Here is a 13992-nt window from a genome sequence, read left to right as displayed (position 1 = left end):
TTGATTAACATCCTTCAGAGTTTACCCACATTGGAAAGGTCGCCAATTTCACTGATAATAACATTCGTCCATGTTGGCAATGCTCCGACAGCTGTTGCGAGAGCGAAGCGGAAACGGAAAGAGCGCACCGGAAGTGACTTGGCCAAGTGGCATTTCCCCAAATGAATTCAAAAGGCAAATATTCGTATTAGCCACAAGAAGGAAGAGGAAAATCCTTTTTATTTCCTAATTAACAATAGAGAAATGTGACACCCATCAAAAATGTGTTAAGCTTTCCAATACAACTACATAGTAAGTAGAGCTTAAATAACATCTAACATTAATTATCTTTAGAAATGCAAATATGGGAGATATTCCAAAGAAAGCAGCATTTAAAATACAATATTGTAACTCAAACCTCAAACGTGACAGTATATCACCAGTGTTAGCTATCCGAGAAATAGCATTTGTTCAATCGTAATCATTTCAGCTACTTTTACATGCCGGTTTGTACGCCGAACACGATTCCCCAGCAACCGGGAAAATGACAAAACCCAAGCATAAACACTATATAACGCTGTGAACTCAAAAACTTAACAGCACTCAGCGAAAATTGGCGAAATGTGGAACAAACCGTATATGGGAATAATAATTTTGTATATGCTGGCCAGCGGTGGAAGAGCCGTACCCACCGAGTTGACCAGATACTCTCAGTTGGGGTAAATATTTCTAATTTTTTACTCCTTAGAACAATACAATATTGCAACATTCGTAGACAAGTACCGTTAGCGGCAGTCAACAACAGCGTGGTGTCCACCACTGATCACTTGGGCCTTCTTCAGGAGACATCCTCGGTGGCTCCTGACTTCGAATACTCACTAATAGGCGAGGATCCGCAGGATCAGCAATGGTTTCGCGTCAGTCTTACTCCGAAAACCAACAAAACTGGCTACCGGGCACAGTTTGCCACTCGAAAGCATCCGCCTTTTAATTCGCAAGTTGCCCACCGACATGATAAGACCATTCAGGATCTGCTCAACTGGCTGGACCGTTCCGAGGATCAGAGTCTGTGGAAAGTTTATCGTGATATTTTAGAGTACGCACCTCAGGCACAGTCATCCAGTCAGGAGTATCCCAATGGTAACGAAGTCGAAAAAGCGAAAAAGGCGACCCAGAAGCAGAAATGTCATAGGCGCAATCACCGACTGCTCCTGGTGGATGACGAGGGAACCAGTACCACGACATCATTACCGCCAAGTAAACTCCAAGCTCAACCGACACATGAGCTGGTTTATTTCATAAGGGAGCCTAAGTAAACCCAAAGAAATAGCAGCTCTAAAGACGTAATATTCGGGCTTATAATATTTATTTCGGCATTATAAAGAAAAGTTTACAGAATAAATATCAATTTTTTAAAGTAATGGTAACTTATAGATAAACAAATAGTTAATTTAATACTTCAAAATTTCAACATTTAAGACCACAGAGTTCCTGAGCTTTTGGTGCGAAAAGCTTTGACAAAACTCACCAAATATCTAAAACTTTTACTAGCATTTCTCTTATACAGTAGTTAAAAGTTGTATAAGGGGCTAGGCCGGTTTGTTCAAGCTATTCGAATTGTGTGATAAGCGAAATGTGAACAAATGAAATGGGGTCTCAGCGAAGAATTGTCGGCCCAGTTAGCTGACACTTGCTGCTCCACTTTGTCTCGTTTTGGGTCGGGAAAAAATGAAAAGAAAATCAAGTCAAGAGCAGAGCCAGAAACTTTGAGCTTGACCTGAACTTTGGCCAATGATTATTGTTTGGATCCGCTGACTGAGGCCTGGCCATGCTCATCCCTGTTGAACCGCTCCAGGCGCTCATCCTCCAATTCGTAGGCCGGTCGATAGGTCATCTTGTCCAGCTTTTCGTCGTAAGCCAGCAGACTGGGATTGACCCGCGTTGAGCTGCGATCTCCCAAAGATGTGTAGCCCTGATCGTAGAGGCAGCAGTAGGGCAGATTGTTGGAGCGCAAATAACTCCAAATGTCGTGGTAGCTCCACTCAAGCAGCGGAAAGATCCGCATCATCGCTGGCCATCCGTTGTTAGTAGGCTCCAGCTCGTATAGATTGCAGCTTTCAGGATCGCTGCGCCGGCAGCCGAGGAAGATGGCCTTCACCTGGGAATCCTCGGCTATTAGCTGCTCAAAGGCAACCTTAAGGACTCCTTCGTATCGCCTCAGCTGAAGTCCATAGCGCTGCACAGAATCATCCACGAACTTCTCCAGCTCCTCGAATGGATTTGCAGACTTCACGTAAACCGCTCCTAGTGGCATCGAGGGTGGCGTCATCCTGGCCAAAATATCCAGCAAGACTGTGCAATCCTTTCCACCATTAAAGGACAGCATCATCTCATTTGGCTTATACAAAGTCATGGCCCGTTTTATTACCTCTTCAGTGTGCTCGAGTTTGTCCCTCAATTGGTCATTCGATTCACTCTTTTCAACTGGTGGAATATGCAACCCACGACTTGTGCGATAATGACCACAGACTTTGTGCCAAAATTGCGAAGCGAGTTTCATTTTGACGAGATAAAATTAAACTCAAGCCCTTTGGTTAATGTAATGTAATGCTTTGGATAATGTAAATATAAAAGCAACATCGATTTTTAAATTGAAATAAAGCATTTTATGACTGCTGGATTCCTATTATATAGGTCACAAATTTTCGATGTTTTTCATATTGAAAATAGAGCTTACAAAAACTAATAAAGATACTTCTGATTATCTACGGTATATAAGCTGGATTTCTTCCAGAAATATGAAACTAGAATATAGTTTTAAAATTCAAAATTTTTAAGAACTGAATAAAATAATTTAATCATTTAAAATAACATAAGCCACTTTTAACTACGCACAGCTATACAAATATTTTTTTAAATTTTTTAGGAAAAAGTATCGCTTAAAATTTATTCTAAAGAAGCATAAAGGTTACTTAATCAACAGATTTTAAAGAACTTTATAAAGAAGGTTTATGCAAAAACAATTGTTGCTATGCAAAAACATAAACGAATATTTTTTGCAGTGACCGCATATTCGGCACGCGACTACAAATTCTTGTGAAAAATTAAGCTCATTGAACTAAATAAATATTTTAGATATAAATAATTTATTCACATAAAATATTAATTTTATTACATTTATTTCAATTGAGTTAAAGTTGTTCAGTAAAATAATATAGCTCAATGCAAAGCTAAGTACATTCAATTCTTGGTGCTTCAACAAATTTTAGTTCCGTTACTTCATTAATTTACATTTTTGGCATGCGACAAATTGTTTACTCAACAAGTTCAGTGGCCCAAAAAAAGTAGAGGAAATGTTTGTTCTTTTCGCTTTCTGTTGGCCATGCAAAAAAAGCGCCACTCACGTCGACTTCGAGGGGTCGTTGGGTAAACTGAAAACTTGGTCAGTGCTTGCATCTGCACTTTTCATAGCATTGCATCGGGTATATAAACCTCAAGTGTCGAAGCCAGAAGCATCGCAGTCTGCTACCAACAGTCTAAGAAATCATCAATCAATCAACATGAAGTGCATCGCCATCGTCTCCACCATCTGCCTGCTGGCCGCTTTCGTTGCCGCCGATAAGGAGGATAAGATGCTCGGCTCCTCCTACGGTGGTGGCTACGGCAAGCCCGCCGCTGCTCCGGCTCCATCCTACTCCGCTCCGGCTGCCGCTCCCCAGGCCTACGCCGCCCCAGCTGCTCCATCCTACGCCGCCGCTCCGGTCTCGATCCCGGCTCCTCCCTGCCCCAAGAACTACCTGTTCAGCTGCCAGCCCAACCTGGCCCCAGTGCCATGCAGCGCCCCAGCTCCCAGCTATGGATCCGCCGGTGCCTACTCGCAGTACGCCCCCGTCTACGCTCCTCAGCCCATCCAGTGGTAAACTGGTCTACAGACTCCACTAACCCCTGATCACCGACAACAGCAATGCATACAAAATAAAAAAAATATTTATGTTTAATCATAAAACTTGAAACGTTTCAATTTGGGGGATAAAATGGTTTAACTTTTAGAAATTTAACAACTTTTTATATAATTCTGGTAAGTTCCTCTTTAATTATTGACTTTATCTTGTTCAAACCTTTTCAGTTAATAGATTTCTGTTAAAATAAGAACAATAAACGTTAACAAACTTTATGGCTTATGTATTAGAGGCGCTGAATGAAACAGCCGAAGCACTTGGAACCAGCTCGCTATAAAGTTTTAACTACACGAGTTGTTTACAAAATGAAATAAGTGTTAAATAATAATGGCAAATGTGAAGACATCAAAAATAATTAAATTCGTTTTGCTCGGTTTAAAAGAGCTGTCAATCCAATCATTTTCGTTATTCTAAAAACGAGTGGTTGACACCTCATTAATAATCATCCGGATCAAGTTCATCGTCAAAGAATCGCGCTGCCTGCAACTGTTTTCTTATGGCTCCCACTTGAGTTAGGATTTTAGGCGATGATGTTGAAACGGAGAACTTTTGCACTGCAGGAACCTATAATGAAATCCATGTGTAAGTTTTAACATTTAATATTAAATTAATTCACTCACTTCCCAGCGCTTTTTTAGATTTTCAATCTTACGCTGTCCGTTCTCAGCCAAGGGTGCACCTGTCTCCTGTCGCGTCATTTTGGGCATCTCGCGCAGCAGCGGCATCGATAGATTGGGACCGGCAGCCTCCCTAAGAACAACATCTCTCCTGGCCAATGACTGCGGTGTCGTTTGAGTGCCCCGATGGCGGGACTCGCTCTTGCTGCGATGCAGCTCAGACTGCTTTAACTTTTGATTTTGCTTGGTGGCCAGATCGCCGTAGTTCTTAAGATAGCGCGACAAGCGCTGATCCGTCTGACGTCGCACCCGCTCCACTGTCTGCTCATCGGCGCTGTCCAGCTCGAAACTGGTGTTGGCACTACCCGAAGTCGCTGGCAGTTGTTCGAGGATAGACGGCTTCACCGGCGTTGCCTTGTAGTCGGCATGGAAAACCGAGTTCCGCGCTATGTTAACGGAATATGGTGGCGACACATCGGCCAGATTACTCGACGTAGAGTCCTTGCCTGGTGGCACAGCATAGTTTAGTTCTAGGACTTGAAATGAATTGTTTGAGGACGGATCTCCAAAGGTTTCCTTGTCATTAACATGCGTGCGCTCTGTGTCCCTGCCGCAGGCAACTTCCTCCAGGCAAAACGAGCAGAGATTTCGACGACAATTCATGCAGACATTCCGTTCCCGCTGGCATGCCCGGCAGACATCGCTTTTGGTCAGGCACTGGGGGCACATGGCGTACAGTCGCTCGCACTTGTGACACACCAGAGCGTAGCTGCTCTGGCAGTTATGGTCGGGATCTTCCTCCCGAAAATCACCCCGATCCTGTTCGTCCTTACCCTCCTCTGAGTCTTCGCTCGGTTTTTCCCCATTGTCTCCAATCTGCTTGGTGTCCTTTTGTTTTAGTTTGAGGGCCAGTTTCCGCTGGCATCGCAGACAGCAGCTCTCGTAGCTCTTCAGCGGTTCATCGCAAAGCGGACATATCTTGTCGCACAGATGGAAGCACTCGCGCTCGATTTTGGCCATTTGAGGCACCTCAAAGTCCAACTCAACGGCCGGCGGTAAAGGCTGACCGCGTCTGTACTCGTGATGTGCAGAGTTACTGAAATATTTGTACACCCGATTGGTGTTGCTATCCGTGCTTATATTGGTGGTGTTGTTGGTTTTGCCTTTGATGCGCGACGTCCTGGGCGTCTCGGCTAGATTGTTGGTCTGCTTGGCGTTCAGCAACTGGGCATCCTGTTCCAGCTTGGCCAACAATTGCTCGCGCATCAAGCGGTTCTGTTCCGAGTCAATGCGAGCCTGTCAGCATAGTGAAGAAAAGTAAGAGGAATTTTATTCAATTAATAACGCTGGACTCGAATGCAATTAGCTATCATTAGATGTGGATAAACGAAATCAGAGGCCCTAATATTCCTATCAATTACAACTAATAACCTACACCATTTATTTTGGGCCCAAACATAATGGTAATACCAATCAACGACAATAGCGCATAATCGAATTTTCTGATATGTGATCTTAATCTAGTTATATAAATAAACTCAAGGTTCTAGGATTAACAAGTTAACTGGTCGATCAATACAAACGTATCCTGGGTTACAGAAACTATGACAATTTTAGTTTGAATATATGAAAAATTGCTTTTAATAACAGCAGTAGTTTTATCATATAATATATTACCTTTTCAGCTCTCACGCGCTCTTTTTCCAACTGCTCCTCCAACTGTATTGTCTTCAATTGTGCCTCCAGTCGCCTGTAAGAAAATATTCATAGTAGTATACTAAGATGCGCTACGAAAAATCTACCTTTTATTACCTGGTCAAAGCCTCCTCCTGTCGACGCTCTTTTTCTCTTAGCAATTCTATGGAGCGACGTTTCTCATCGATTTGCTGCATCAGATCCCGCTGGTAGTCCTTCTTCCGAGCTGTTTCCAGCTCGGCACTTCGCAGGTTGCGCTCCATAATACCATCTCCTGTTACAATGTTCGACAGCTCTACATGTCCCAAATCCTGGAGGAGTTTATGACGTGTTGTGCCTGGCCGAATTTTGGGCGGCACATAGTTGGGATTACTATTTACAATTAACTCTAGGTCAGTCTTATCCGTTGTGCTGTGGTTCGAGGTGCTTGTGCTGGATTGGCTTGAGCGGATTGGTGCTGGAACCGCAGTTGGTTGTGTTGTCCTCACTTGTTCCGTTTTGTGATGCTTGCTAGCCGGCGGATGGAGCATCTACAGAAGTAAAAGCAACATGATAAACATGTATTGTAAGCTCGTAAATCTAACACTACGGGGCGTCATGAATGTTTGCACATAATCAAACTATTTTCATGGTAATATTGAAACGCTTACCTGGTGCTTGAGAAAGTTCTGCTGGTTCTCGCGCTGTCGCTCACGCAAATAATTTTGCCGCTTCTGATTTTCATTGTTAAAGCCGGGGAAGTACGAATAAAATGTGTCCGTAACCCATTGCTCCATATCATCCTGCGTGCGAGAGAGAAAACGAACGTGAGTGGGCCGTCGTCCTTACTTGCGAGTGGTTCCTTTGAGGGGTAAGTATATACATATGTATATATCCACATATTCCTTATTCCTTATCGCGCCCATTGCTTGTTTCTAATTCCCTGTGTTCCCTTCGGCGACACTAACCACCAGCAAGAAACTCGTATACATTTTTACATGTGGCATGGGCCACAAATTATTCTGCCTTCGTTCCTCCTCTGCTTTTGGGGTCAGCAGCACCAGCACTTCACCAGGAGCTGCTCCAGCGAACACTCCACAATGCCTACTGCCATTTTTGCACATAATTTTTATGCCGTCGACGGCGCAAATCGCGTGCACCGATGGCATCAACAAAATTATATATAATACAAACATCAAACTTAAGACAAGGGGTCGACTAAGCTACTACCCATGTACATGTCTTATAAGCTTAATACAAAATAGTAAGTAAATATAAAACATCTGGCGATACTATGTAGATATACTTTATCCGTACTATAGGCTCCAGTACCCTTTTCTATTTATGGATCACAAAATATATAACTTAAAATCATTTCTTTGCAGTATTCAAGTGTTTAGGGGGCTGTCACCATGTTTTTGATTGGCTACCATTATCCACAAATGCTTTGTTTTGTGAAGGGTAACAAAAATAATAAACATAAGGGACGAGGCGCTTCGTAAAACGACTGAAGGCGCCTTCAGCACTCGGCTGAGACGCCTTTCCACGCCAGGTTATCAACAAAACCCAGCTGTTTCAGCCCACTGGTGTTCCTTTAGTCGAAGGTAACCTGCACTTCAATTTATTAGCTGCATGCATTACTACGCTTCACTCACTATTAGCCCTGATGATGTGCGCCTTAATTAAAGTGGGTTTTAACGTTTTCATCATTTCAGGCAAGTGCCTGAATGGTCTGAGGATATCCGAGTAACGTTTCTGCGTTGCATAATTAAGTGCAATTTATGAATATGATAGTTAATAGTTGGCAGAGCGTTCAGTCCAGCGTTGAAAGCTGTAAAAGCAAAGCCTTTCCAGTAATTTAGGTCAAGGGAACTATCAAAATGAAGACTGCAAATCGGAAGAGTAAGTGGTGGCAAGAAGGAATCCAAATTACGGGGTCACGCAGTTCATCTCAGGTGGGGGAAAAGGTGGGCTTAGTTTTTCTTGTGCCATTAACCGAAGTCAAGAGCCCACAAACAGTGGGTGCAATTTCATATTGAGGTTTTCAGACATCGACAACAATATAAAGGAACCTACATATATTATTCGATTCCTGCCACCTTTTCGACTTTGGCATTTTAAATATTTTTTTTATATTTAAAACCACCTTAAAGTTCTGGCACCCACTGTGGCGAACTTTAACGACCCGGCTTACTACGTCCATTCATCGGATCTGATTGCGTGTCGCATCAAAATTGGGTTAACTAAGTGCCAGGTAGTTTGTGTACGAAAAGCGCGAAAATTAATGAAAATGCGTATGAAAGCTGAACGGGAATGGAATCCCTTTGTTGTTGTCACGCATCTCTCTAAGTTCAAGGACATTTAACCGATGTATGAAAGGTATTTTTAATTCTTCGACAATCAGATGACCTCAATTTAATTCAAAGTACATCATAACGATTAGTCCAGCCATCGCTAACAACCTTTTTAATCACCACTTGTCTGCTCACGTCCTTGTCCAGGTCATGACTTTTATTCACAGTACATTTGTAAACACCTATTGGTAATCGACATTCGTGTTTCATTTTGGCTTTACTAGTTTGACTATTTCTAAAAAATATATGAAATAAACTACTTTCTCTGGCTTTGTGTGGCCGAGGTGCTTTTAAATGCATACTTCATATTCATAACTTCCATATCCATTATCATTAGCAGTTTATAAAAAACATTTCAATTGCATATGGGCGTGTCTGACACTTAAAAATTGTGCACTTTCACACCAATGCACTTTAAAAAGGGAAATGAGTCGGCAAAACGAAACCTTTTAGGAAATAAGGTAGAAGGTATAAGTTGGAATATGAAATATATAGAAATATTGTTTTATAACAAGCTGTCTAGCAGCCCAACAGACAGTTTCTTGATATATGTGAATAATTTATATTGTATATAACTATGTATATATTATTGGTCTGTTTGTACGTTTTTAGAAATCGTTCAATATTTGCTTTACGTCACTCTGATTTTTGGGTTAACTTCTGGCGCTCGCCGGTTTGCAAATGAAGTCAATTAGACTGCCTTTTCTATGGCGTTCCGTTCGTTGATTTTGATTTGCCGGCCATCAGCGGCACGCCTCACCTCATAAAGGTGTATTTTGTGGGTATATAGGGTATGTTTGCTATAGAGAACCGAATTGGCACTTGGTAATTTCAAGTTCAGGCCAAACAAAAGCAAGCGCAACAAACGAGCTTCAAGTTACAACTGAGAGCGGTGCCAGCAAATTCATTAGGCGAATGGTCGCCTGTTCACACAGAGCCAAAATGGTTGGTAACTGGAGCACGGAATCGACTTGCCACAGTAGAAAATAGTAGCAACTAGAAACGGGCCATGCAACATTGATAGCGGAAGGAAACGAGGCCACACTCAAAACGCAACAAAACAAGGACAAGTCTAACGAAATAATGTGAATAATTAAAATGTCCAACTAATTGCGCTGCTCTCTAATCCACACACACGCGTTAGGTAGGCTGCAAACTAATAGGCTATGCAATCCAAGCGGCAGGGTGAGCGATTTGGCCAGCAATTATTTAGCAGCCCTCCGAGAACTCAAAGCATTTAAATAATGCAAATTGAAAACCGGACAGTTTTGTATGCTTATAAGTTACGAAGAAAATCTTAAGGTTTTGCAATTGTAATGGGAAATTTTTTTAATATAAATTATCAAATTGTAAGTGCTTGGTGCTTATGAGCATACAGGTGCTTGCAAATCACAAGGAACTAATAAATACACTTCAAACGCAGATCTTTTTATTATTGTTGTTTTAAACAACGTTTTAGGAAGCATTATAGAAGCCCCTTTTCAGTAAAGGCTAAAACTGAATTTAAATTGTTCGAAAATATGTAAATTTTTATATTTTAATCAATAGCAAACTAAATAGTAATATATTTTATACTTAAGGCTTTCTAAATGTCCAGAACTCACCCAATTGCCCACAAGTAGCTAGTTAAGACTAAGAGCACTGTGAAACCTTTTTGGCAACTAAGGCGATGATTCCGAAAAAATTGAGTTTGGAAAAGCTGAGCAGCGCAACGAGGCGTAGAGAAAACCATTTCGCACATTTATGGCCAATCGCCAGACAAATTGGCGATGCGATGCGGTAAGAGGCGCCAGTGAAGCGCAACGCACATTCTAGAGCTCGATCTTCAACGCTGATTCAGTGGATCTGCACCGAAAACAAACCCAATACGAAACAATACATCCTATATAAACTTTTTCAACAAATATTTAAATTTTAGTGCATGCAATTTAATATGAATATCGCTTTGCATGCCTAAGTCAAAACAATTTTAATAATATGAGCTCTTTTGTGGTCTAGATTAATGGGTACTACCTTTAATACAATTATATTCAATACCCTATTCTTTCAGTGCACTTACCGAACGATGAATTGGGAAGCGGTTCTCACTGAGCGGCCGCTCGTTCTCCAAATTGCGTCGCATCGACGCATCTGGCGACTTATACGGACGAGCGCTGCCGACGAGCAGCTGGCGCTGATTCGCGAGCTCCTTGGTGGACTTCGAGGGGTGGGAGGGCAGCACAACCTGCTCCTCCTGCTCCTCCTCCTGCTGCTGCTCCTCCTCCTCGTGCAAGTCCAAGTGAAGTTCTTCGTTTTGGCCGCCGGTTGCCAAGGAAGACGATTGTGTGGCGAGTTCATTGGACTCCGTGGACTCCTTAAACTCCTTGGCCCTGCGACATTGCACTTTAAAGTCGTTTGACTTCATTAGCTGGGCGGCGGGGCAGGTATTTTGGGTGCCCAGGCGCTGGCGATCCTTCTGCAGTTGTTGGCGTTCCAGGGAAAGGAATTCTTGCAGATCCATTTCTAAATCAACAGATAGTGCACAGGCTTATCAAAACAGACAAAGTACATCATCCAATTGGCATAGACCGCAACTCACCATATTGCAAAATGCTTCAATTCTCTTTCGGACATTCAATGCCAATGCAACAAAGCTTGCTCTGTACTTTTTACGCACTATTTAATTGGGTTAATTAGGCGTTGCTTTCGAAAAAGTTGAATGTTTTCCGCGTTCTAACAATGCGGTGTGACCGCATCTTGGCTACCTGTTACTTCCCGCAACAGGCACAATAACGCGTTTAGCAGCGTTTAGAAAGTGGTCACCCGAATGCTGTTAAATTACACACCGGAAACTGTTATTTCACTGTTAATTAACAGCGTTGGATTTAAAATATATTTAAAATAATATATAAATAAGTTGCCTTATTTTAGGAAATTTCGAAGGAACTACAAGATAAATAGGTAAAAAATTTTAGGTAACTAATAAATTTAAGTCTTACATTCTAGACTATATTTCATAATAGTAGTTATGTAACTAATAAATTTAAGTCCTATATTGTAGACTATATTTCATAATAGTTTTTAGAAACAAGCTTTAAAAACACGTTTTCCATGAGTAATAAATCAGATATATAAGTATATCTCTACGCACCGTTTCATTCGATTTCATAGATTTGTTCAAGAAGGAAACACGTTAAAATTACTTTGTTTTTATCCAGTGACGATTTTTAAAACCTAATACCTACAATCATTCCGAAAAGTAGCACTCACGGATTTTCGCATATCTCCCCAATTCTTATGATATCTGTGATATAAACAAAACTTATATATATTTGATAGCTGTTAAATCATTGCAATGGGAACCTTGGGCAATCAGTTCATCCTCTCGCGGGAGCGTCGCCGGTTCGGGAGGCAGTGCCTCTTCACGGACCGCAATGAGATGATCCTCAGTGTGCAGCCGAGTGGACGGCTGCGCCTCAAATACATACTGCGCAATCCGATTAACGAACGTACGCAGCTGAGCGAACAGTATGCAGCATCTTCGGTGTTGACACACAACGTGACCCTGGATTCCCATGGCTTGAATCACTACGAAGGCGGCTGGAACGTAAAGGAGGTCAACATGATGGACGAGGAGTCCACAATGCGTTATCGAAAAAAGGTCGAACGCGATGACTCCTGGGGCATCGAGGTGAGCCAATTGATGCACGACGCAATGGACATCAGTTCGGCCAACAATGCAGTCAACATCTACGAGGACTTCTTTGTGGATCTACCAGAGGATTTGGGCCGTGGCATCAGCATGAAGATCGCTGCCAGGGGTACCCATGTCTTTCATGATCTGTGGATACCATCGCGAATGCTGATGACGTGCGAATGGCTTAACAATGATCCCAATCAGTTTCTCCTGTTCTTTTCCAATCGAATGAGCCTGACACCGGACTACACAAAGCAGTTGAACACGCTTCCCGATTTCGGCAACGATAATCCGCATGCATTCTACATTTGGAACTTGGATGATGCCACCCGACCGGTTGCCCACTACGATTCCAGTAGAGTCGTGCGGGTCGCAAAGGTGTGCATGCGCGATGAGAGCTACATGGTGGGTGGACTCCAGGAGGGCCAGGTGGGCTTCTGGCTAACCGAGAACCAGGGTGGTCCCAAGAGCATGTGCCCTCTGGAGGCGTGTCATCGCGAGGCCACCACGGCCATCTGCTGGGTGCACTCGAAGCTCAACACGGAGTTTTACTCAGGGTCGCTGGATGGGTCCATCAAGTATTGGGATACCCGGGATCTTCTCATGCCGGTGCATGAGGTGCTGGCCGAACCGGATCCCCAGACAGTTCAAAATCGCCAGGATGCACATGGGGTAACTTTCCTCGAGTTCGAGTACACCATCCCAGTGCGCTTCATATTCTGCACCGATATGGGTTACTTGTTCGTGGGCAATCGCAAGGGCACCAATCCGCAGGATACTATTGTTGCTGCCTATCAACTTTTTGCCGGTCCCATTCGCTGCGTAATGCGTAATCCGTTCTTTGTAAAGAATTTCTTGGTGGTGGGTGATTGGCGGGTGCGGATCTGGTCGGAGGAGGTGAAGAACTGCCCCAGTACCTTCTACTTCCGCCGGAAAAACCAGGTGCTGAGCGGTGCCTGGAGCACGGGACGCTGCTCGCTGTTCTGCATCGGTGACGACAAGGGCAATTTGGAGTTTTGGGACCTGCTGATGTCCCACACCCGACCGATTCTCACCATCAAATACAAGTACGCCGTCACCCATCTGGTGTTCAAGCCGGATGGAACAATGCTAACCGTGAGCCTGGCCAACGGCGATTGCCTGATGCTCCGCTTGGAGGAGGGTATGCGAAGTGCCACCATCAAGGAGAAGTCTCTCATGATGTCGGTGAGTGGTGATTACCATCTCTTTCAGATCCCAATGTTTTCTAATGTATTTCCTGAAAGTTCAGATGTTTGAACGGGAGATACAGCGCTGCAAACTTCTGGAGGCTCGCGAGGAGGAGATCAAGTTGAAGAAGCGCCTGACCACCATCTTCTTGGAGGAGGAACGCAAGTCCAGGGAAAAGCTGGAGGCCAAGAAGAAGAAGGGTCAGGCCAAAAAGGAGATGGAGCCGAAGGTTGAGGACGAGGCGACCATTTTCCTCAGGATGATCGAGAGCGACTCGGAATTCAGCAAGGCCCTTCTGGACTTCAACGAAGCCATGGAAAATATCGCCATACAGCGTTCCAAGCGCACTTTCGCCATGGAGCGCACTGTATTCGAGATGCATCAGCCCATCCCTTGATTTCCCTGTTATACCTTGACCAGCATTTTCTTACAGCATTTATACCCATTTATGCATTTCAATAAAGCAATAGCTATACTATTATTAAGGAGTGTAATATAATCGATATGGATGTTCCACAAGGTTT

General features: G+C 43.3%; 5 protein-coding genes across 6 annotated transcripts; 3 read left to right on the top strand and 2 right to left on the bottom strand.

Moving 5' to 3' along the window:
- The first annotated feature begins 498 nt into the window (after positions 1 to 498).
- Positions 499 to 1400, top strand: LOC6732213. The gene is made up of 2 exons (XM_002079306.4): positions 499 to 698; positions 755 to 1400. Exons 1-2 carry the CDS (start codon positions 601 to 603, stop codon positions 1293 to 1295), a joined length of 639 nt encoding a protein of 212 aa, XP_002079342.2. The 5' UTR covers positions 499 to 600; the 3' UTR covers positions 1296 to 1400.
- A 218-nt stretch (positions 1401 to 1618) lies between these two features.
- Positions 1619 to 2630, bottom strand: LOC6732212 (FAD synthase). The gene has a single exon (XM_002079305.4). The coding sequence runs from the start codon at positions 2537 to 2539 to the stop codon at positions 1775 to 1777; it is 765 nt and encodes a 254-aa protein (XP_002079341.1). The 5' UTR covers positions 2540 to 2630; the 3' UTR covers positions 1619 to 1774.
- Positions 2631 to 3476: 846 nt separating this feature from the next.
- Positions 3477 to 3985, top strand: LOC6732211 (vitelline membrane protein Vm34Ca). Its single transcript, XM_039292791.2, has one exon. It carries the CDS (start codon positions 3540 to 3542, stop codon positions 3897 to 3899), a length of 360 nt encoding a protein of 119 aa, XP_039148725.1. The 5' UTR covers positions 3477 to 3539; the 3' UTR covers positions 3900 to 3985.
- Positions 3986 to 4052: 67 nt separating this feature from the next.
- Positions 4053 to 11354, bottom strand: LOC6732210. Of its 2 annotated transcripts, XM_016180096.3 has the most exons (7): positions 11162 to 11354; positions 10643 to 11085; positions 6901 to 7032; positions 6368 to 6780; positions 6233 to 6305; positions 4559 to 5851; positions 4053 to 4502 (listed from the first exon to the last, which is right to left on the bottom strand). In XM_016180096.3, the coding sequence occupies exons 2-7, from the start codon at positions 11081 to 11083 to the stop codon at positions 4374 to 4376; spliced, it is 2481 nt and encodes an 826-aa protein (XP_016024886.1). In that variant the 5' UTR covers positions 11084 to 11085; positions 11162 to 11354; the 3' UTR covers positions 4053 to 4373. The 2 variants fall into 2 exon arrangements, with proteins under 2 accessions (XP_016024886.1, XP_039148719.1); XM_039292785.1 differs by lacking the exons at positions 10643 to 11085; positions 11162 to 11354 and adding an exon at positions 7198 to 7413.
- A 346-nt stretch (positions 11355 to 11700) lies between these two features.
- Positions 11701 to 13953, top strand: LOC6732209 (dynein intermediate chain 3, ciliary). The gene is made up of 2 exons (XM_016178313.3): positions 11701 to 13465; positions 13530 to 13953. Exons 1-2 carry the CDS (start codon positions 11918 to 11920, stop codon positions 13863 to 13865), a joined length of 1884 nt encoding a protein of 627 aa, XP_016024885.1. The 5' UTR covers positions 11701 to 11917; the 3' UTR covers positions 13866 to 13953.
- Positions 13954 to 13992: the final 39 nt, after the last annotated feature.

This window comes from Drosophila simulans, chromosome 2L (assembly GCF_016746395.2).
Source record: "Drosophila simulans strain w501 chromosome 2L, Prin_Dsim_3.1, whole genome shotgun sequence".
NCBI lineage: Eukaryota > Metazoa > Arthropoda > Insecta > Diptera > Drosophilidae > Drosophila > Drosophila simulans.
Note: the sequence above shows the minus strand (reverse complement) of the source record. Positions and strands in the feature narration are given on the sequence as shown.

Coding starts and splice junctions, on each gene's coding strand:
- LOC6732213 (XM_002079306.4), top strand. CDS start 601: ATGTGGAACAAACCGTATATGGGAATAATAATTTTGTATATGCTGGCC. Junction 699..754: donor ACCAGATACTCTCAGTTGGG/GTAAATATTTCT, acceptor CAACATTCGTAG/ACAAGTACCGTTAGCGGCAG.
- LOC6732212 (XM_002079305.4), bottom strand. CDS start 2,539: ATGAAACTCGCTTCGCAATTTTGGCACAAAGTCTGTGGTCATTATCGC.
- LOC6732211 (XM_039292791.2), top strand. CDS start 3,540: ATGAAGTGCATCGCCATCGTCTCCACCATCTGCCTGCTGGCCGCTTTC.
- LOC6732210 (XM_016180096.3), bottom strand. CDS start 11,083: ATGGATCTGCAAGAATTCCTTTCCCTGGAACGCCAACAACTGCAGAAG. Junction 7,033..10,642: donor GCTTCCCAATTCATCGTTCG/GTAAGTGCACTG, acceptor TCTCGCACGCAG/GATGATATGGAGCAATGGGT. Junction 6,781..6,900: donor AGAACTTTCTCAAGCACCAG/GTAAGCGTTTCA, acceptor TTACTTCTGTAG/ATGCTCCATCCGCCGGCTAG.
- LOC6732209 (XM_016178313.3), top strand. CDS start 11,918: ATGGGAACCTTGGGCAATCAGTTCATCCTCTCGCGGGAGCGTCGCCGG. Junction 13,466..13,529: donor AGAAGTCTCTCATGATGTCG/GTGAGTGGTGAT, acceptor CTGAAAGTTCAG/ATGTTTGAACGGGAGATACA.